Source organism: Corylus avellana, chromosome ca11, assembly GCF_901000735.1.
Source record: "Corylus avellana chromosome ca11, CavTom2PMs-1.0".
NCBI lineage: Eukaryota > Viridiplantae > Streptophyta > Magnoliopsida > Fagales > Betulaceae > Corylus > Corylus avellana.
Window position 1 is genome coordinate 5,072,722 of NC_081551.1, and position 22,587 is coordinate 5,095,308.

A 22,587-nucleotide genomic window follows, 5' to 3' on the forward strand; every position below is an offset into this window, starting at 1 on the left:
AGAGGTAGGGTTTACTGAGACTACTACCACCTTAACAATAAGGTTCAACAGTGTTAAACGGATGGAGATTTCTTATTGTCATTCTCCATTTGTGTTCCTAAGATGTGCTAAATGGTGTGTTGTCTCTTACTACGTTGTTGTGGTGGTGGTCATTGAAAAGCTATCTCTTACCATAATCGGATTTGGTGTCCTAGAGTAATGCTAGAAGTTTTTTTTTTGTTCCTCCATGAATAATGTGGCTCTTAAAATCACCATTGAGCTTGTAATTGATTATTATTGAATTTTGATCAAATAGTGATTTTAAAAGCTATTTCATTTTTAAATGAGATATGCTATAGTACAATAAAAATACTATTTTTAGCTCATAAAAATCCTAGGTGGCAAGAGGCCATAGGCCCCAAGGTGGGGCCACAAACAACTATAGATGGAACCTTTGAGCTCTTGCTACCTAAGACTTTTATGAGTAAAAAATAGTCTTTTTATTGCATTATAGTATTTCTCTTTTTAAAGAGACATAAGAATGACACAAGAAAAACTTATAGAATTACTTCGTGGCCTTCACTAAGCCTCCGTTGAAGATTTCATTGAATAAAAAAAAAAAGACAAATTAATAACCCCAGAATAACCCATTAACCAAGTACATTTCTCATTTCAACGGTTTACTTGTTAGGTCCATTAAGCAGGTGTGATATAAATCCTAAATGACGTAACTATAGTAAACCACCCAAGTAGGGTTAAAAACATGACAACATGGGTCTTTTCTATTTTTGGTGACGGCTCACTTTTTTGTACGCATGTCATGAACAATTATTCGTACCAAGTGGCTCAAAATATATTTATAATTTAAATTAATTATGCTACTTTTTGCATGTGGAAAGAGATGGGGACCTAATTGTTCCCATGGCCACGTCTGTAGGCCTGTTTATTTTTTTGTTCTTTCATTCTGACTGAGAAAGCAAAACAAAAGCTTGGGACTTTTGTGAGCCATGGCCACGTGAGCGAGGGGACCTTTGGCAATGGAAGAGAACAATGGAAGTCTGAGGTAAGCAAAAAGGGGCAGCCCACAGAGGCAAAAAGGGACAGATTATCTGCATACGACACAAAAATCTCAATGGCAACGAAATCATCATATGGTCCACAAAGCCAAACCTTTACCTTTCATATAATCTGCGGGAGGCTGCTCCTAAAAGCTGTTTGCGAAAAGGGTATGTAATAATAATACCCATTAAACAGAAGCCTCAGATTACATGCAAGATTTATGTTTTGCTTTACAGGCCTATATATATATATGTGTGTGTTCTGCAGATGGAAGCAAGCCGTTTGAAGCTGATTCAAATGGAGCAAGATCTTGAGCGTGCCCGTAAGCAGGTTTGAAAGAAGCAGCTTTTACCAATCAGTATAAATTTTTCCTCCGCTTTAATATATTAAAGCATTTCATGTTTTACTGCAGGGCTTATGTGTAGGTGGTGGGTCAGATGCTAGTGATCATCTGGGTTTGTCCGCAGCTGTAAACTCAGGTTTGTTCGTCAATACGCTGATACCCACTAGCATTGATATAATCTTCTGTCTCAAATGTTGCTCAGTCTTGTTAATATTGCTTGTGTCCATGACTGTGGGTTGTTGGTGGATGAAGCTTTTGAGCATGAACATACTATGAAATGCTGCATATTCAGATGTTAGTGTTGTGTGCTTCATGCAATAAGCTCAAGTTATGTTCAGGAAACTTCACTTAGCCCCCAAGTATCAGCGTTTTTGCAATTGTTCGTAACCTTAAACTTTTAATTTTTGCAATATTGGTATTCTAAGATTTTTTTCCTTTTAATTTCACCCTCTTTTGTGGTAAAATGCCCCCATTTAAAAAGAAACTAAGTAAAAACTATGGTTTGAATTTTCACTTTTAAAAAAGGGGGGCGGGCATTTTAACAAAAAATTGTGAAATTAAAATGGAAAAATTCTTGGGATGCTGACATTGTAAAAATTAAAAGCTCAAAGTTTCAATTGTAAAAACGCTAATACTTCGGGGATAAGTGAAGTTTCCCTTTAAGTTTAAAGGGCACTAACAGAAGGAGCAGGCACTCTTCCCCTTTATTATTCGTTTGAAGCATTGAGACGTGGCATTCTTGTGATGCTTGTCAATAGAACATTACCTTAGCTAAAATTGATTATTACAATAGCCCCCTCCCTCCTTTTTTAGAGTTGCGTTTGCTTTTTTTGTTAATGTGTCTAAGAAGATGATCTTATCAAGAAAAGAACTGATTGCAAGGGAAGAGGTGAATGCTTAAGACTAGGAAGGGAACTTACGCCAAGTAGTCAACCATGATTATGAAGTTTACCTGAGCAGAACAGCATATGCTGTCTTGCATGTGTTCCTATTATTATTACTATTATTTTGATAATTAATCGAGATATCATTAAAAGCGTGAGGCACCCCATGTGCACAAAAAGTATACAAGAGAAGCCACCTAAGTAGTAGGACAAAAAGAACAAGAAAATTCCGATAGCTAATGACTAAAAGAGAAACATAAACACCTATTCAAAAATACAAAGTGTCGAAAAGTAAAGATTTCAACTCTTCCAAAGTCCTCTCGTGGTCCTCAAAACACCTATCATTAATTTCTTACTGTAGGCACGAAGACATCATCTTCCATATAGCACTGCTCTGTGAGCTGCCAGCAGTTCACCAAGAAGCAAACAAATCGATTACTTTCTAGGCATAACAAGACAACCCGAATCGATTGAAGAAGACATTCCAAATGGCACAAACAACCTCACAATGAAGAAGAAGATGTTCTTTGTTTCTTCAAAATAAGTAGGGTCATATTTCTCATATGAGGGCCTATAAGTCAAATAAGGGTATAGTTTATACTCTCAGTTCTGTTTTCTCAACAAACCAAACAAAGGAAAAAAATGCTCATCTCCTTTTCTTTTCTCCTTTCCTCATTGTATACAAACACAAAAAGAAAGAAACTTCTTCCCTTCTCCATCCCTTCCCTTGCTCTTTTCTTTTTCATTTCATTTTCCTCAGTATTGCCAAACAAGGAGTTGCTTAACACCATGAAGGTGGTCTTGGTTTAAATGTCCTACAAATGTGTGAACATGGAAAACTTATCTGAAGACAAAGTGATATATTGCTATGTCAAAATAGTTGGTTCATGTCTTTCCAATAACCCTTTTCAAAACTTGCAAAAAAGTACTGCTGCATTTAAGTTTTGTGGATGCAAAAGTAAAATATTTTCCTGTAAAAATGATTCAGGCAGCAATAGTACCTATATCTCTGCCTTTCTACTGGTTGTTTTCTGGTTATACTTGCAGTTTGCCATTTGGATCTTGATCCCTTTAATTCTTCATGAACTTCTTTGCTGCCAGGACAAGTATGTCAGTTATTCTCATTTACTAAATCATGAAACTAAAGATTATATTATTAGAATGTTCAATCTGCCATTGTATTTTTTCTAAGGCTCAAGAATATTATTTCGGTGATTGAAGATATAGGTTGTTATTAAACATGCATGTATGTATACTCGATGCACATTAATGAAAGAGATAAACACACCTTTCAGAAGGTTGAAGTGCAGTTGTAACACCAGAGTCAAATTTTTCAATGAGCTATTTATATTCATGTATAACTTTCTGACATGCTGAGTAAAACCTTTGTGGTTCTATTTCCCGTTGGTACATTTTCCTTCTTGTATCATGCCCTTGGCCCTCTTTGTTCTTTCATGACATTGTATTCTAAAATTAGCCCATGCTAAGGATTCTCCAGGGGTTACTACATTTGAGATTGAGTATGGACACTGGGTGGAAGAACAAAATAGACAGACCTGTGATCTGAGGAATGCTTTGAATGCACATATAGGGGATACAGAACTTCAAATGCTGGTAACTGATGGCTTGTCGCACTATTTTCAACTTTTCCGCATCAAAGCAACAGCGACAAAAGCTGATGTCTTCTATGTGATGTCTGGCATGTGGAAAACATCAGCTGAGCGCTTTTTCTTGTGGGTCGGAGGGTATCGCCCTTCAGAACTTCTCAAGGTATGGGGACCGTGCATTTCTCAGTTCATCGGAACAACTTGGAGTCAAGCCGTTGTGCTAATGCGCATCCGTTTTCTTGCTGGGAAATTGTAGGATCCAAGTGCAATTTTAACGGATATTTAGTGAAGTAAAGTTGGATGAATTCTAATCATTAGAGTCAGCCCTGCAGTAATTGGCAATCAAAAATAAATATATTAAGTAATAGAAAAAGTTTGACATTTTTATGAACAACAAAGCATGTGATAAGAATAAATGTGCTATTATATGTTATTTCTTTTTTTGTTTTTTTTTTTCCTTTTTTTTACTACACGTTAGCACAAAATATAACCATTTAGTCCAAACATAAAGGAAGCTTGTGCTATCCCCCCCGCGAACCAACACACACAAGCTAACAGTAATATTAAAGTCTCTTCACATCATATCCGGGACATAGGGTCAATTCCTACTTCCATCTTGTACTGGGGAGTTGAAGAAGTGTTTCCACCTATTTGTTAAGTGCTATAGTTTGATATAAACAAAAAGAAAACTTATCGAATGTGATTAATCCCATTTAGGATTTCCTAGGCATAATGCCAACAAATCTGTGGTTGGTCCTCAAGCACTGAAGCTTGGCAGATGGCAACCTCCAATTCTTGTCCATATGATTGAGTATAGAAATTGTGAGCATCTTCCTTTTGGGGCCATCTTCCTCTTTTTTTTTTTTTTAAAAATTATTATTATTACTATTTTTTATTTTTATCTTGTTTTTCAAAAAATTATTTTTTTGAGTTCTTTTTAATGCGGCATGCTGTAATTCCATAATCAAATATAAGATAATGCTTATTTGTTAATCCATGTTGATTACAGGTGCTTGTGCCTCAGATTGACCCCATGACAGAACACCAAGTTTTTGAAGTTCTTAATCTTAAACAATCATGTGAGCAAGCTGAGGATGCTCTTACACAAGGTATGGAGAAACTCCAGGAAACTCTGGCCAAGACAGTAGCAGCTAGTCAACTGGTTGAAGAAACCTACATTCCGCAGATGGGTACTGCAGTGGAGAAGTTGGAAGCTCTAGTGGACTTTGTGAGTGAGGTAGACACTAAATGCTTTTACTCCAAATTCTGAATCTCAATGTGATTGATATTTGTGTTGCTTTTTTTCTGCATCTCTCTCTCTCTCTCTCCCTCTCTCTCAACTACCTATTAACTATTAAGACCCATGAAGTTTGTTCTTTGTCAATTTATATAACCATGAATTCGTTCTAATAGCTTATAATTTGCAAATTCCCAACTGAAAGTACTTTTTTTCTGCCCAAAAGAACAACAATTTGGATTATATGTAAGTGGATTTAAAGGCAATTGTGTAGGGAAAGAATCCTTTTAGAGTTTTGATTTTCTTTGCTTTTCTGTTAATAGCTTTTTATTACTTATTTATTTTAGTATGCGTACCTGATACTATAAATAGGATATATGCCTTGAAAGAAAAATGAGACACTATTGATCCTAAACGGGCAGTCTTATTCATGCGGATCTTAAATTTAATTTCATTTGAAGTTTAAAGGGACATATGTATGTTAATACACCGTTCTTTTTGGCATACTTTCATTCGGTAAAGTAGTATTGCATTCGCCATTAAAGGATTCTTTTATGTTTTATTTTATTGGTGAGATTTGTGCTCCCACCTTTACACCTAAGTCAATTGTTGGCTAAATGTGTTTTAGTTCATCAATTTGTTTTACTTTAGAGCCAGGTGTTGGAGAGCTGCTTACCATAGAAGTTTACAAGTTTCCTTATATATCAAAGTTGTTATTGTTCTTGGCTCAATTTCAAATTCTTGACGAATATGAGACGAGTTTCTAGCTCTTTCACTTCCATAGAAGCATATTTTGCGTTAAAAAAATTTACAGGAAAAACGAATAGAGTTCACTGTCACTTTGATCATTATAAAGTCAAGTTTTATCAAGTTTGGATGCAAATAACAGTGCATCTTGCATCCAATACCAAGGTTGTTTTGGATATTCATCTCTTTAATATGTGGGCAGAACAATCCATAAGGAAAGACATAGATGCTGGTAAGTATCCTTTGGAATGAAAAAGGAACTTCAATAAGAAAACAGGATTTGCCATGTTACCATGCAGTTAAGCTCCAGTTTTAAAAATTTCAACTATATTTCTGCATCCTCTCTCCCCCAAAAAACAAGAAAAGAAAAAAGAAATCGGTCACGAAGCTGTTGAAAGCTTTTGTTTATTTATAATTAGTTATTTGCCAAGCCCTTTTTTTTTTATTTATTTTTTATTTTTTATAATTTGGTGTTCTATAGAATACAAAGAGGAGGGATATGCCAATCAGTGGTTAACACTGAACTTTTACTGCATTTCAGAACATCTCTAGTTCTACCTTTATTTGGCAATCAAAGGATTTCATCAAAAAGAAGAAAATCTATGTAGGAGCAATCTTTTTGTGTATTTTTTCAGATTATCTGCATAATAGGCATGTTAATAAGATTCTTGTTGGAACAGGCTGACCATATTCGGCAGGAAACCCTTCATCAAATCGCTCGCATCCTGACTACCCGCCAGGCAGCTCGAGGTCTGCTTGCTTTGGGAGAATACTTCCAACGCCTTCGAGTGTTGAGCTCAGTTTGGGCTACTCGTTCTCGTGAGCCATTTTAACTAAGAGGAAATTTGTAGTTAAGGCAATTTTTAGTGCTTATACATTATCTTGTCTTAAAAGTTCATATATTTCAGATTTAAATTTGAAGTTTACAGTTGGAACTATGTCATGTATATATTTGTTGGGTGAATTTTCTGTCTTTCTAATGTCTCTAAAACACTAGTGTATTCTGATAAAGGCTTATTTGTGCTTTGAAATGATCATCTTTTTATGAGTTAATTAAATTTGATGGTGAATATTGGTAATTGTTAGGTGTATCAAATGCTTTACGAGGACCGGATTACTTGTTTGACTCATTTCTTATAATTTGTTTGTATTTATGTATTGTTTTCTTTCGTTTTGGAATTGTTGTTAGGGAGCCTACCATTTTTTCATTTTTAGGATTCCTCACTCTTTCTTCCTTTCGGATCAAGAGTAAGTCGGATCCTCCCTTATAACTCTTTTCCCGTATTCAATTTAAAAAAAAAAAAAAAAAAAAAAAAAAGCTTTAAAGCGTTTTAATGGACTATCTATTTTCAGGTTCATGGCCAAGAATTATCCACACAATTGAGCCAAAAAAATCCATTAAGATAAGAGCCAAGCTCCCATCGTAATTTCATTTGACTTTTTGTTATGTTTACAGGTCCAGACTTCTACATTGGTAAGACATGAAAAATATATATTACAGAAGCATATATCAAAAAACATTAAATTGTCAAAATAAAAACTCAAATATTCAAAGTGGTTTATATTTGTGCCTTTGTTGCTTATTAAGTTATTATAACATGCAAATGCAATTTCCCCTATACTGAGGGAATTGGGGTTTTTGGGCACAAAATGGTAGTTTGATAGGGTCGGACAGTAAGGTTGTTAGTTCACGGGGGCAAAGTGACAATGCATTGTAGTTGATGGGGGAAAAGGTAATTATCCCTAACATGCAAATGCAATTTCCCCTAATAAGGCCTAAGCATTTTGACATCCTATCTTGTTCGACTCAAAACATGAAATGAGGAAAAACAAGATGGGAGCGAAAGGCTCAGCAAATAATGTTTCCAATCGATTTAAAACGGTTGTTTAGAAAATCATTTAAAGCAAGAATTACAAGTTCAAATAACATATAGCTTAAAACACAAACATCTCTTGTTGAACTGGAAACATATTCCTTATTTTTTTTATTTTTTTTATTTTTTATTTTTATAAAAAAATAACTTTAGAAAAATATTTAGGTGCACTTAGCATGGCAAACATAGTGATGGCCACACGGCCCATACTTTCCTTTAACCGCAACTTCAATATGGGGCACTCCATCCTATCCTAGTACCGTACTTCTTTCTCTTAGCCAAATAATTTTTTGCACTATGGTTTCACCTTACATATGCCCACTCTTTATTTCCTAAAACTTTCCATAATCATGTAAACTTAGCATGGTTGCCAACCGGCAGCCACCCCCTCTATTTAAAAAATAATAATAATAATAATTAATTTTTAAGTTTTTTATTTTTTAATTTTTAATTTTTTATAGTTTTTTATATTTATTTATTTTTATTAAGGATGCCACATGTCATCATATTATTAGTGCTAATGTGGCACACTAATGGAATCCGTCAAGTGTGTTGATGGAATATAATTACAAGGACTAAATTGTTATTTTAGCTTACCTCAAGGACTTTTTAGTTCACTTTGATACCACATGGACTATAGAGCGATTTGTAATTTATGCCAACTACATAGATTGATTTTGCATTTATCCCTATTTATAATTTAAAGTAATTGTGCTATGTGACATGTACACTTGGCATATGACATGTAAAACAACAGCCACATGGTATAACGTAACATACCATTAATTAATTGGATAATAAGTTGACTAAGAAACTTATTTGAAATAAATAAAAAAAAAAAATTAAGGACATAATTGTTGAAATTAAAAACCTAGAAACTAAATTGAATTACATGAAAATCTGAATACAAAATTTGATTTTTCCAAAAGATTAAAAACAAACTTCTACTCTTATGTAACATGATGAAAAATGATCTCACTTTCAAAAAAAAAAGCTATGACAAAGGCACCCTCACTTAGCAATTGACAAGCTCTCGCTCTCGCTCTCCTAAGTAGATTAATAGAGTAATTCTATAAGTCTCTCTTGTATCATTCTTGTGTCCCTCCAAAAATAATGTGGCTCTTAAAATTACTATTTGATCAAAATTCAATAATAATCAATCACAAACTCAATGGTGATTTTAAGAGTCACATCATTTTTGGAGAGACACAAGAGGGACTTGTAGCACTACTCAAATTAATGTGTTCGCTTTAGAACCTCACAATAATGACAAGGGCACCCACAGGGCCACAGTTTGGACTCACTCACATAAGGACAAGGGTCTTTTTTTTTTTAATTTTTAATTTTTTTAAAAAAAGAAGCAAAATGGGTTGAAAGAATTTCTTCTAATTCTATCTATTAAACTGACACGTGTCCAAAATACAAAAATTGGGTTGAAAGACGTTCTCTAGCAATTTATTGGCCTATATGAAGAAAATCGATATATGTAAAAATTCACTTGATATTATTGAAAAGAAGTTGTTTGTAGAGTACATAAGCATCTAAGATCTTGGTGATATATGCTCACAACTTTGACATGGCATAGTCCAAGGCATCAACAAGAAAATCTGCAGATACAGAAACCAATTTAATTGTTACCATAGATTGTACTCCAAAAAACATTTAGAAGAAAATATGAATGCCAAATTGTCTGAATAGGATTTTCTCAGCTCAAAATATTTTTTCTAATTATTATCTGGTAAACACTCCTTCAAATTAATATATATAGAGGCTGATAATTCAACTAAATAGAGGTTTAAATCATTAAAACTGTCTGAGACAAAAAGGTTACCTGCATCGTCCTTGCTAAAACACATTGGCGGCTTCACTCTAAAAACATTTCCATGCAGTCCCCCTTTCCCAACTAGAACACCAAGCTCTGCAATGAGGAACCGTTAGATGATGAGTATAACAAAAGGAAATTTAAATGAGCAAAAATTAACATATATAAATCACAGCTTCACTCAATTAATTTTAGCTTGGAAGACATGTCCGATACCTCTAAGTTTCTCAAATAAAACCGCGGTTTCTGCCTTAGCAGGTGTCTTCTCATTCCTGTCAGTCACAAGTTCTAGACCCACCATTAAGCCCCTGCCCCTCACATCTCCAATGACTGAAAAAAATAGAAATGTATAAGATGAAAACTGCGTACATAAAATACCAGTCTAAAGTATAAATACCGAGTCCGAAAGGAAAGAGCCATACAGATAAACATTGACTACAGAAAGATACTGATTCTAACAGGTACAGGGTAGTACTGACTAAGGACCATGATATAAAGTAAAATATGATAAAACTCTATCTGAGTCTAATAAGAAAGTCAATATGATATTTGTGTTGGTTTTTCCGACAAAACTAAGAGCTTTTTTGTCTTTATCATTCGGAAAGTTCAATGCCACACTCTGGCTTCAATGATGGAAACAACCTTCACACATCGGCGCTCCAATGAACAACAGTTCTCCACTTACTATATATTTAGAATAGTGGTCCGTCCCTCAGGAGTTAGATTCATAACTTAATGTTATGTTCACATGGTGATATTCTATCTTTCTAAGAGTACTAACGTACTGTATGTAGTCTATGTCTAGTGAGCATACTTGACAAAATCCTGTCAGAACACCAATATCCTCATGCAATTTTCATCAGCATGATGCAGAAAAATGAATATCAAAAGTGGAAGAAATAACTTCGACTTTCTTAAGGTTTGCATTCATAGATTAATTCGGCCTGCATTAATCAAATAAAGGTACCTACATGACAGGGTTTTTCAGTACTAAGAAAAGGAGGTCTGCTTATGCATAAAAACCTAAAAGTTGGCTGCTGGATTCACATTTTGATGTAATTTGGAGGGTTAAAGAAGTACTATAAAAGGGCAACACCAATATTAGCTATCTAAATTACAAGGACAAAGATTTCCTCTCAATTTGGTTAGAGGAACTTTCTCCAACCCGGTTTATAAAATTGCCATGTGTCCCACTGTCCCTTACCATATGAGAAGCACATATTTTTTAATAATTTTACAAAACCATATGTCACATGCTCAAAGAGACGCATGACATTTTGATAGACTAGATTGGAGGAACTTCTTCCAACCCAGGTTAGAGGAAAACTTTGTCCAAATTTTACAATAGATATACCAACAAAGATGAAATAGAAAGAGATTTTAGACATGTTAGATTCAAGAGTAATTACTTTCATGTCTTTGCTGAAGAGCTCTCAAACGATCGAGCAAGTGAGAACCAACATCAGCGCAATGAGCTTGACGCTTCTCCTTGTCGATAACTCTGAGCACTGCCAGCCCCCCAGCCGAACATACAGGGTTCCCACCAAAAGTATTAAATTGAATTTTCTGGGCCAACACACTTGCTATCTCTGGGGTTGTCACCACTGCTCCCATTGGTAAACCATTGCCGATACCCTGATCGATTTATTTGAGAAATGTAATGGAATGATTGCACAAGATTATAGGACACAGAAAGTAATAGACTAAACTCGTAAGTTATTTACATATCCAAAAAAATAAATAAATCATGAGTTATTTAACTGAAAAAGGCTACTATAACCCAAAAAAGAGTAGAAGAAAAATAAAGGAAAATGGCTGATGTAACAATTTCATGATCTCTGAGTCTTTCTATAATAGATTACTATATAGGATAAATGGGTAATGACCTTTGCCATAGTAACTATATCAGGAATGACACCCTGTGTTTCAAAGCCCCAGTAATGGCTTCCTGTGCGACCAAACCCAGTTTGCACTTCATCAGCAATACAGACACCACCGGCCTTGCGTATGATGTCATAAACCAGCTTCAAGTATCCAGGGGCCAATTCAACTGCTCCTCCAACTCCCTATGGTTAATGAAAATGTTCAAACAGTTTGAATATTTTCAGTGTCCTTACCAAGGTGGTTGTAACAGCAATTTCTGACCTCATTCTAGAGCCAAAAAAAAAAAAAAAAAAATGCAAACCTGAATTGTTTCAGCTATAAATCCAGCAACTTTTCCTGAAGTACCAAAATCAATATGATCTTGTAAATCTTTGGCATAACGATTGGCATCGGAGCCGAAAACTCCATGGTATGGATCTGGATTTACAACATGATGAATTTCACCCTGCGAAAATTTTGCACTAATTTTGAGCAGAAAAATCAGAAGAAATACCTTGCCAAATGTCCTTGATATAATATATATAAATTTAACCAAGACAGTGAGATTATACTTATAGACCAGCAAACAACAGAGCTTCAATGTGCTTTTCTACATGTTTGTAATCCCCACGTGCAAAAAATAGGGAACAGACATGGCCATTGTTACATTCAGCAAGTGCTTGATAAACAAGAGATTATCAATGATGTATTTCCTACTTCTGTAAACTCGTTGTGACTGCTTTACCAGTACCAGAACAAATTTAAAATTACAATAGGGAAAAGAACAGCTTGCAGCTTTTTGTCCAGTTACATCTAATCTTATCAAAATTTGTGGAGCAAACATATTGAGCACTGGTAGACACTTTATACATAATGCATACATGATACAACCATCTAATTTAAACTAACCTGTGGTATTGGGTATTTCCAAGTGTTCAGAGCAGTGAGTCCAAGCGTGCCAGAACTTCCCCCATGATAGGCATTCCTCAATGAGATCATACCAAGATTACCAGTGTATAGACGGGCCATCAGCATTGCTAATTCATTCGCTTCTGACCCAGAATTCACAAAATACACAACCTGCATTTTCAAAACAAGCTCTCATTGAAGCTCTCACTTTCATAAAGTACACCATCATGTTTTTTTCCCCCCTTTACCATAACATAGAAATCAATAATGTTAAAAGAGATAGTTAAGTGATTAAAATCATTGATGCTATTAGCTTAGGCTTTTAAGACAGGTAATAAATTGTCATGGTAGGCTGTTAGCAGAATAGATGGTCCTATTTAGGGGGCCGGTAATTTTTGGTATGACTCGCGAACCCAACATAAAATCATCGGGTTAGGGTTAAGAAGTTTTGTTAATTAATTAAATGAGTCGGATTAAAGTTGACCTATATAGTCTTATACCTATAGCCTCAGACGAACACAAATTGCCACCCCTAGTCCTATGTTCTATCTCCGATTTGTAATTAAAAATTTAAATATTTTAAGTCCCACTTATAAAATGGAAGTCTAAGATTGAGAGGGAGGGCTAAAAGAATAGTTTTCACCAGTTTATGCTTTGGGGATAACTCATGATTTTATATAAGTAAAACACAAATCTATAAACGAAGAACAACCTTTAGGTTTCCGGGCATTTTGGAAGCCAATGCCTCAGCATAATCAGCGATTGCATGATGTAGGTAAATGGTTGTAGCGTGCTGAAGAAGCTTGCTCTGCTCCACGATAGCTTCCAAAACCTCAGGATGGCAATGCCCACAAGACACCGTTACTATTCCAGCGAAAGCATCCAGGTAACGCCTCCCATTCTCATCGTACAAATACTGCATCTTTCCCTCCACAATATTCAGCTGCGTACACCAATTCAAGAAAAAAAAAAAAAAAAAAAAAAAACAAACAAACAATTAAATCAATTGATAAATCAAACAATTAAATCCGATCCCGAATAAATCAAACGCTTACAGGCTTCTGATAGTAGTGGAACAGAGAAGGACCCAGAAACTGCTTTCGCTTCTGGAAGACTTGATCGACCAGTGGGCCCTTGTACGGCCTCGGAGAGTGATCGAAGGGCGGGAGCTGAGGCGGAGGAGCGTCATCGCTAGCAGCAGCAACAGAAGAAGAAGAAGGAACCGTAGAGAAGGAGGAACCGCAGAGAGGAAGGGTGTTGTGGTAATTACCGAACCTTGCCTTCTTCAGTAGCTGCCTCTGCAACGCCATGGCCGATCAAATGATTGTGTGGCAGCAGAAAGGGTTGGGCGAGAGTGGTTAATCAATGAGAGGATTTTTGTTGATATATGGGGAAGGCGCAGGTGGGTTTTTGCATTTTCTGATTTCTTAATGTTATCTTGGCAATTGCAAAGGAGAAATGACCGAGAAGAAGCATGGCCCCATAGCTCTGTAGGAGTGAGCGTAGATGGAGCTGACTCAGCTTCCACACCAAACAAAGATTCCTGTGCGGCTGTGCCCAAGATTCCGAAAACGATGTCGCTACCCTTTTTTTTTTTTTTTTTTAGAAATGTTTTTAGATAAATTCCTTAATCAAATTCAAGGCAACAAAAAAATTACATCTCATATATATATTTTCAGTTTTAACAAAAAGTTTATCGCACAACAAATCATTATTAACGGAAGGTCTGAATTAATTTTTTTTGAAATATTAAGGGGTACATTACTAATTTTTAAACTTTGAGCTTCAAATTGAAAAATTCTTGAAACTTTGAGAGTAAAGTGGAATTTTTTTTTTAGAAATATTTTTAGATAAATTCCTTAATCAAGGCATCAAAAAAGATTACATCTCATATATATATTTTCAGTTTTAACAACAAAGTTTATCGAGTAGGCACAACAAATCATTCTGTTGATTTTTCGTCCGAAATTTATTGTACATTTTCAATAAACTTAGGCGGTTAAAACTTAATATATATAAACTTAATATATATATATATATATATATATATATATATATATTTGAGGTGTAATGTGTGTTTTGGCGCATTAACTCAAGGATTAATCTTAAATTTTTTTTTATTTTTTTTTTAATTCAAAAAGTGTAGAAGGAAAATGTGACCATAATATTATCTATCAGCCAGAAACTATTGATAGTAATAGTTAGATGGTAGAAAACGCAAGTGCTCTCAAAAGTCTGATTACTTGAACGAGTCTTTCCACGATGAAGATATGAAGAAAACCTAATATGACCGGCACTAATTGACATTTGAAAATAACGTATGTGGCTACTTTGATTACATTTATGCTGTTATACACTGCAATTACGGAAACCTCCATGAGTTTTTGGCTTTTTATTTTTTATTATTTTGAAAAATAAAAAACAAATCTTTGAGGTTTCATGCTATTTATTTATCTTACAAAAAAAAAAAAAAAAGAAGCTATTTATTTATTTATTTAAAAGAAATGAGTATTGAAAGGCAAAATAGGAAGTTCAGCAAAATTGGTTGAAAAGTATGTGCAAATGCAATGAAAGTGGCGGCTATATTCCATTATGCGAAGAGAATTTTAGTACGAAACATTCTGCCCATAGGCCCTACCTTCACCTGTAAACATCCCATTGGGATCTTCTGCAAATTGGAAATTTATTGCAAATTGCAATTGCTTTCCCCTCCAATTGGGTACCTATAGAACCTACGAATTAAGGGTTTTTTTTTCAGATTTTCTAAAATATGAAATGATTGTAACTTTAATATCTGAGCTTTTCATTACATTTAATAATTCAAATAAATGCAAGAGTTTGTGTGTTATTAAGACAAGTAATTTTAGTTTTCAACATGCTAAACCCACTTGCTTCGATAACACACAAATCTCTGCATTTATTTGAACTGTTAGATGTAATGGATGACTCAGATTTTAAAATTTTAAAATCTCATATTTGAAAAAATTTGAGGAAATCTCAATCCTAGAACCTATTTATCAGGAGAAGTACTAGAGAGCCAAACAAATGAATCAAGAAAAATTTTCAAACCGACATCGCAAGGTTTTTTAAATGAGAAGTGCTAGAGAGTCAAACAAATGAACCCGAAAAAATTTCCAAACTGATGTGGCAATGATTTTTAAATTAAAAAATACAATTTTCTCTCCTTTATTTGTCACTCACGGTTTGCCACGTCAGTTTAAAAATTTTTCTAAGTTCATTTGTTTGACCCCTTAGCACTCTTCTTTTTAAATTAAAAAAAAAAAAATGCAATTATGTCTTTATTCTCTGCCACTCACGGCCTGTCACGTCAGTTTAAAATTTTTTCTGATTTCATTTGTTTAGTTCTCTAACAGTTCTCACTTATAAGATGAATGAGGAGTTGGGAACTTTTTGAAAATAATAATGCTATTTTTTTTTTTTCGTTTGTCGCAATTCATAATTTTTCCCGTTCAATCTTGATCTTTAACTCTTCGGTGGATATCAATTGGAAACACTGCACAAAGAAGAAAACAAAACAGGAGTTAATTTGGAATGTTCTAAAGAGGCAGTGGTAGACACGAAAGTCATTACATCATTCATAATATTCAAAAGGAATCGTACAAAACCTCTGCAGCAACTTTTGGGTATTTTTAGTGGTATGTAATCTTTTGATCTAAAATGACCCACTAGAATTCCAAAACGTCACAAATGTGTTCTATAATTTCATTTCATTTCATAATATTTCCATTAACGTCACAATCAGAGTGGTGGCTGATCAATATTTTATTTTCTCAATTAATAGACCACCACTAGGAGCACCTAATTAAGCATTTGTTTGTTTGTTTGCTGCTTTTTTTTTTTTTTTTTTTTTTGTCATTTTACAATCATCAATAATGGGGTTTTGTTAGCAATAACACTTTTTGTGATTAACAATTTTCATAATCACTCAAAGCCAAGCAGTGAAAAATCAAAAGTCTCAAACTGCAACAAGAAAATATCAGGAAACCAAGAAGAAAATTATGCATAAAGAGAGCACTCAGAAGATAAGGTGTCACAGATGAATGATGCTCAGCAAAGAGATCAAAACCAAGCCTCAACAATATAAATGATAAGTATGACAATATCATAACTGGCCTTCCTTCACAGATACAGTTTACTTAAGTTAATGAAACCAAAAGGAAATTTTCATAATTTTCTACTAAAAGTGATCTCACCGGAGTAGCTACCATCCCAATGAATATGACTGGTACATATATTTCATCAATGTAATTTCCCTGGCTCATCACTCAAGTTATTGGATGCAAGCAAAGCAAGGTCTAAGAATGACTTTTTTGCTCCATTAGGAGTACTTCGCATGCACGCCTGTAAGTTGTATAATATAGTCTCTACCAATCTATAAAAAAGATCACACTGTTTAACATAGAATAGCCGAACTGGACATCAGTGCTAAAGTAAAGGTATTGTATAGTCAAAAAGCCTTTCGCAACATAAGATAAAGCAGGGTGCAATGAGGCTAACTATTTCTTTCTATTAGAACGCAACCGGTTTAACAAAACAAGTTTCTATTACTATTCTCAAGGGATGAATCCCTGGTGTTTGCTTCATAGTGATTTTGTCTTACAACAAGGCCAAGACACTTTGGTAATCATGAGTAGCCTTTATAAGAATCAATACAGACAAATATATATATATATATAATTTCTGGACTCTTTACATCATGACAATGAAAGGCTACAATCAAATGCATGCATGATTACCATCTATTTTCTTCAATTCCTTACGTTTTTTTCTTTTCCTCTTAATAATCAACACGCAAAACCTATTTTAAGTTTATCGGCGTTTCAATTTTAATTCATACAAGAGTAATATAACAACACCATCTCCTGTGTCAATAGTAAGTATATACCAGATTTCATATACTTCACAGGTTGACTCGAGCATAAAGATGTCTCAATAAACGCCATACAGTCGTTGGAAATATCCCGTGTCAAAACAGTTGTATTGCATCTTCAAGATACAGCGACCCAGCACGAGCAATGACATAACGTTCTTATGGCCACGAGAACAGCAACATGTTCATTTCAAAAGCAACCTCTGATGCCCATGATGCATAACTCCAATGGAAAGTCATATCAGTAGGGGGCCAAAAGCTTTATAGATTAACATATATATAAGGAAAGCAACACCTGCTTTCTACATCGAGCATCAACTTTTGGGATGCTACATACATGAAATTTTTGCCCACTTCACCATCAAATTCTTTTTCTTTTTAAATCCCATCCTTTTTTGCCTACCAATAATCATGACAAGAGCAGGAACCATCCTTGAAATGGTGAAAACGAGTAGAGTCTCTCACAATAATTTATCTGCCCACAAGCTTGGAGATAAATTTTATGGCGGAATGACAATCATTACACACTCTAAGGTTCTTCATGATTCTCAATGTAGTGTTCTCTGGAGTACTTAATAGCCCAAATGCAATCGCAAGTTTTTCACTGTGATGTCTAAGCATCCTGTTCCTTTACCTCTTGCTCAAGGTCGTGAAGTACTAATTTAGTATCAGGAATGAAACCCATCTTTTTTTATCTCCTTTTAGATCTTTTCCATCATATTGTATATGGCATCTTTCTGTGGGTGAAGCCCATCTTCGACCCCAAAGACATGGACTTTGTTCTGTACCTGAAGCCAACTGAGTCCTTGATCTTTCTTTACTCCTCTATCTTTCATTGATTTTCTAATTTCAGCAGCATCCTTCCATCTCCCACAAGCTGAATATAAGTTAGCCAGGGATGAGTAGGCCCCACTATTGCCAGGCTCAAGAAGAAGCAATCTTTCTGCCACAACTTTTGCTAGCTCCACCTTTTTATGAACCTTATAAGAAGCTAAAAGTGAATCCCAAGATATGACATCTGGTTCAACAGGCATACCTTTTATGAAATCATGTGCTTCTTGTAGCAATCCAGCACGCTCAAACAGGTCAATCATGCATGCATAATGGCTTAAGGTGGGTTCAATTTTATGTAGATCTTGCATCAAATGATAATATCTTCGACCCTGTTCCACCAATCCCACATGTGTACAGGCAGAGAGCACACCAACATAAGTTATATGGTCATGCTTAATACCAATTGCCAGCATCTCTTCAAAAAGTTCTATGGCTTCTTCTCCACGACCATGCTGAGCCAAAGCAATAATCATGGACGTCAAAGAGACAGTATCTCGATTATTCCGTATTAGATCGAATACTTGCTTTGCATTGTTAAGGCTTCCAGCTTTGGCATACATGGAAATTAGAGCATTACTCACAGAAACAGATGATGCTTCCCATGATCTTATGGAACTTGAGAGAATTTGTTTGCCATAATACAAAGAAGCCAAGCTTGAACTGACACTTAACATGACTGCTTGAGTGTGGCTGTTTGGCTTGGGGTCTTCTTTAACTATTGATCTGAAAAGCGCCAAAACTTCATTATTCAAGCCATTCTATACATAACCTACAATCATAGTTGTCCATGCAACCACATCGCGGTCCCTTAATGAGTCAAATATCTGTCTGGCCGGGTTCATATCCCCAAGATTGATGTAGCCATCCAAGTGACGTAGCGGGAGACTAAGGTAACTCATCAAAGAGTAGCGTCTTTGATTCTGCAAGGAGAAGCGCCTTCATCTTCTACCCAAAAAGATAAAAACAAGCCCGCAGGCTAAAAGAAAGATAAAACTCCGCAGAGTATTTGAGAGAGAGAATTTCTAATTTGATAATAATTCAATGAGTTGATTTTTACATAATAAGCAAGCCTATTTATAGAAAAGAAATACTTGTAGAGAAAGTAAACCTACTTCTAGTAGAGAAAGTAAATCTAATCCTAGTAGGAAAGTAAACATAATCCTATAGTAATAGTAAACCTAATCCTAATAAGGAAAGGAAAATAATTAAAGCACATCTAACCCTATTAAAGAAAGGAAATAAAGTCCTAATAAAATAAAAATAAATCCTAATATAAAATTGACAATCTTTCCTTTTATACTTCCATTTTCAGAGAATGGATAAAATTCTGATCAGGCGGTGCTGCTCCGATATTATTTTTGATATTTTCTTTATTTTTGTTTTTACTGAAAATAAAGGTAAATATCGTCCTACATCACCAACAAGGCTGTAAAAGCTATAACATTGAGGGCCGAAGACACTCCACAATCTTTCTTGCAATTTCAACCCCACTGGACTTGGCATACATTGAAACCAAAGCATTAGCAACTATCCCAGAGGTATCAAACTCAGTTCTAATGATATAGGCATGGATTTGTTTCAGAGGATTGAACTTCTCAAGATTGTGGCAGGCCGACAAAACACTTGCCAATGTGAACTTATTAGGCTTTAATGAAGAATTCTTCAACATGTTTGAGAAGATTTCTAGCGCTTCAACATCAAAACCATGCCTATTATAACATGCAACCATTGAATTCCATGAAACTACATCTCGTTTTGCCATCTATTTGAATTGGCCAAGAGTCAGGCCAACCCTGACCAGACTCCATATGCAATGAAAACATAACATTCCATGATGACGTGTTCTTCAATATCATTCTATCAAAAACAAATTTTTCTGTTATTGAATCACCACACTTAACATACATGTTTAGCATGGAATTTGCCACGAAAATACAACTACCAAGCCCATGTTTAATGACGAATGAGTGAACCTTCCTACCAATATCCAAAGCTTCAATTGCAGCACATGAAGCAAGAACATTAGTATTGGTGTACTGAGTCGGTGAAATTCTACTTCCAATCATTTCTACAAATATCTTAATCGCATTTTCAAAATGACCAGTCTCATTATATCCCACTATCATACTAATCCACGAAACTGAGTCATGGTCAGGAATTTCCTCAAATACACGACGTGCTTTATCTAACCTTCCTTGTTTTGCATATGCCAAAAGTATTGTATTCCAAGAGAATGTGTTTTTCGCGGTCATGTCATCAAATATGTGGTGAGCATCGGAAGTAGACCCAACTTTTGCATAGAAGGTCATGAGATTATTCATCAAGAACACGCCAAGATGAAGCCCGACTTTGATTATGCGAGCATGAATTAACTTTCTGGCAAATGGGTCTTTGGACTTGAGGCTTGTCTGGAGGAGATACGTGTACAAATCCGTAGAAGAGGTGGGAGAGGGTGAGCTCAGGGCCTCCATTAAAGACTACAATAATAAAACAATAAATTAGAATTAGACTCCTTAGTTTTTGTTTTTATTTTTTGTCTTTTGATTAGCAAACCTATTTACGTTTTCCCTGCTCAGACTCTAAAACTCCTTGCACAACCCGACGACGTGGCGGAGATGTCAAGGGTCATGGCTTGCTTGCTAATACCCTTGCACTTTAGCTTTGCGTTTCAGTTCCCATTGCAGAGATCCAGTCACCCAGGCGCAGGTCGTCGTGACCCATTGCTAATTTTTGAGTGAACCTAGTTTCAGACTATCAATTAGAAGGACTAGTTTCATACATCTTTTGCTAATTACATAAAGCGGTGCTTAACAGACCCAATATTGTACTTTAGCAGCAGCAACAGAACAGTTGCATTGCATTTTCAAGATACAGCGACCCAACACAAGAAATGACATAACATTCTCATGGCCACGAGAACAGCAACATGTTCATTCCAAAATCATCCTCGGATGCCCATGATGCAAAACAAAAATGGAAAGTCATATCAGTAGGGGGCCAAAAGCTTTACAAAATAACATATAAGGAAAGCTACACCTACTTTTTACATCGATCATCAACATTTTGGATGCTACATACGTGAAATTTTTGCTCACTTCACCATTAGATTCTTTTTCCTTTTAAATCCCATCATTTTTTGGCTACCAATAATCTTGACAAGAGCAGGAACCATCATTGAAATGGTGAAAACGAGTAGAGTCACTCACAATAATTTCTCTGCCCACAAGCTTGGAGATGAATTTTATGGCAGAATGACAATCATTACATACTCTAAGGTTCTTCATGATTCTCAATGTAGTGTTCTCTAGAGTACTTAATAGCCCAAATGCAATCGCAAGTTTTTCACTGTGATGTCTAAGCATCTGTTCCTTTACCTCTTGCTCAAGGTCGTGCAATACTGATTTAGTATCAGGAATGAAACCCATCTTTTTATCTACTTCCAGATCCTTTCCATCATATTGTATATGGCATCTTTCTATGGGTGAAGCCCATCTTTGACCCCAAAGACAAGGACTTTGTTCTATACCTGAAGACAATTGAATCCTTTATCTTACTTTACTCCTCTATCTTTCATTGATTTTCAAATTTCAGCTGCAGCATCCTTCGATCTCCCACAAGCTGAATATAAGTTAGTCAGAAATGAGTACGCCCCACTATTGCAAGGCTCAAAAAGAAGCAATCTTTCTGCCGCAACTTTTGCTAGCTCCACCTTTTTATGAACTTTACAAGAAGTTAAAAGTGAACCCCAAGATATGACATCTGGTTCAACATGCATACTTTTATGAAATCATGTGCTTCTTGTAGCAATCCAGCATGCCCAAATAGGTCAATCATGCATGCATAATGGCTTAAGGTGGATTCAATTTTATGTAGATCTTGCATCAAATGATAATATCTCCGACCCTGTTCCACCAATCCCACATATGTAAAGGTAGAGAGCACACCAACATAAGTTATGTGGCCAGGCTTAATACCAACTGCCAGCATCTCTTCAAAAAGTTCTATGACTTCTTCTACATGACCATGCTGAGCCAAAGCACTAATCATGGACGTCTAAGAGACAGTATCTCGACTCTTCCGTACTAGATCGAATACCTGCTTTGCATTGTTAAGGCTTCTAGCTTTGGCATACGTGGTAATTAGAGCATTTCTCACAGAAACAGATGATGCTTCCCACGATCTTATGGCACTTGAATGAATTTGTTTGCCATGATACAAAGAAGCCAAGCTTGAACTGACACTTAACATGGGTGCTTGAGTGTGGTTGTTTGGTTGGGGTCTTCTTTAACCATTGATCTGAAAAGCTCCAAAACTTCATTATTCATGCCATTCTACACATAATCTACAATCATAGTTGTCCATGCATCCACATCGCGGTCCCTTAATGAGTCAAATATCTGTCTAGCCGGGTTTATATCCCCAAGCTTGATGTAGCCATCCAACAGGGCTGTAAAAAGCTATAACATTGAGGGTTAAATACCTGCTTTGCTCCACAATCTTTCTTGCAATTTCAACCCCACCGGACTTGGCATACATTG

The 22,587-nt window shown here is 35.5% G+C and overlaps 2 protein-coding genes and 2 pseudogenes across 6 annotated transcripts; 1 reads left to right on the forward strand and 3 right to left on the reverse strand.

Annotated features, from left to right (window-relative positions):
- The first annotated feature begins 995 nt into the window (after window positions 1-995).
- On the forward strand, window positions 996-6,937 carry LOC132165320 (transcription factor TGA1-like). 5 transcript variants are annotated; one of them, XM_059575827.1, is made up of 7 exons: window positions 996-1,205; window positions 1,306-1,368; window positions 1,451-1,517; window positions 3,857-4,035; window positions 4,882-5,109; window positions 6,398-6,460; window positions 6,537-6,937. In XM_059575827.1, exons 2-7 carry the CDS (start codon window positions 1,306-1,308, stop codon window positions 6,687-6,689), a joined length of 753 nt encoding a protein of 250 aa, XP_059431810.1. In that variant the 5' UTR covers window positions 996-1,205; the 3' UTR covers window positions 6,690-6,937. The 5 variants fall into 5 exon arrangements, with proteins under 5 accessions (XP_059431810.1, XP_059431806.1, XP_059431807.1 ...); XM_059575823.1 differs by having other exon boundaries at window positions 997-1,205; window positions 3,743-4,035; XM_059575824.1 differs by having other exon boundaries at window positions 999-1,205; window positions 3,764-4,035; window positions 6,537-6,935.
- A 2,276-nt stretch (window positions 6,938-9,213) lies between these two features.
- On the reverse strand, window positions 9,214-13,865 carry LOC132165676 (alanine--glyoxylate aminotransferase 2 homolog 1, mitochondrial-like). Its single transcript, XM_059576334.1, has 9 exons — window positions 13,380-13,865; window positions 13,037-13,267; window positions 12,325-12,495; window positions 11,738-11,881; window positions 11,439-11,618; window positions 10,962-11,187; window positions 9,769-9,882; window positions 9,562-9,648; window positions 9,214-9,337 (listed from the first exon to the last, which is right to left on the reverse strand). Exons 1-9 carry the CDS (start codon window positions 13,632-13,634, stop codon window positions 9,294-9,296), a joined length of 1,452 nt encoding a protein of 483 aa, XP_059432317.1. The 5' UTR covers window positions 13,635-13,865; the 3' UTR covers window positions 9,214-9,293.
- Window positions 13,866-17,614: 3,749 nt separating this feature from the next.
- LOC132165675 (pentatricopeptide repeat-containing protein At2g22070-like) lies at window positions 17,615-20,490 on the reverse strand (annotated as a pseudogene).
- Window positions 20,491-21,189: 699 nt separating this feature from the next.
- Window positions 21,190-22,585, reverse strand: LOC132166758 (pentatricopeptide repeat-containing protein At2g22070-like; annotated as a pseudogene).
- Between the last annotated feature and the right edge of the window lie 2 nt (window positions 22,586-22,587).

Bases quoted from the DNA above. Each gene is read 5' to 3' on its own strand.
- LOC132165320 (XM_059575823.1), top strand. From the start codon at position 1,306: ATGGAAGCAAGCCGTTTGAAGCTGATTCAAATGGAGCAAGATCTTGAG. The intron at 4,036-4,881 runs GTATGGGGACCG...TGTTGATTACAG, and splicing joins GCCCTTCAGAACTTCTCAAG to GTGCTTGTGCCTCAGATTGA. The intron at 6,461-6,536 runs GTAGGAGCAATC...TTGTTGGAACAG, and splicing joins TCAAAAAGAAGAAAATCTAT to GCTGACCATATTCGGCAGGA.
- LOC132165676 (XM_059576334.1), bottom strand. From the start codon at position 13,634: ATGGCGTTGCAGAGGCAGCTACTGAAGAAGGCAAGGTTCGGTAATTAC. The intron at 11,882-12,324 runs GTTAGTTTAAAT...AAATTTTCGCAG, and splicing joins GGAAATACCCAATACCACAG to GGTGAAATTCATCATGTTGT. The intron at 9,338-9,561 runs GTAACCTTTTTG...CTGTATCTGCAG, and splicing joins TTTTAGCAAGGACGATGCAG to ATTTTCTTGTTGATGCCTTG.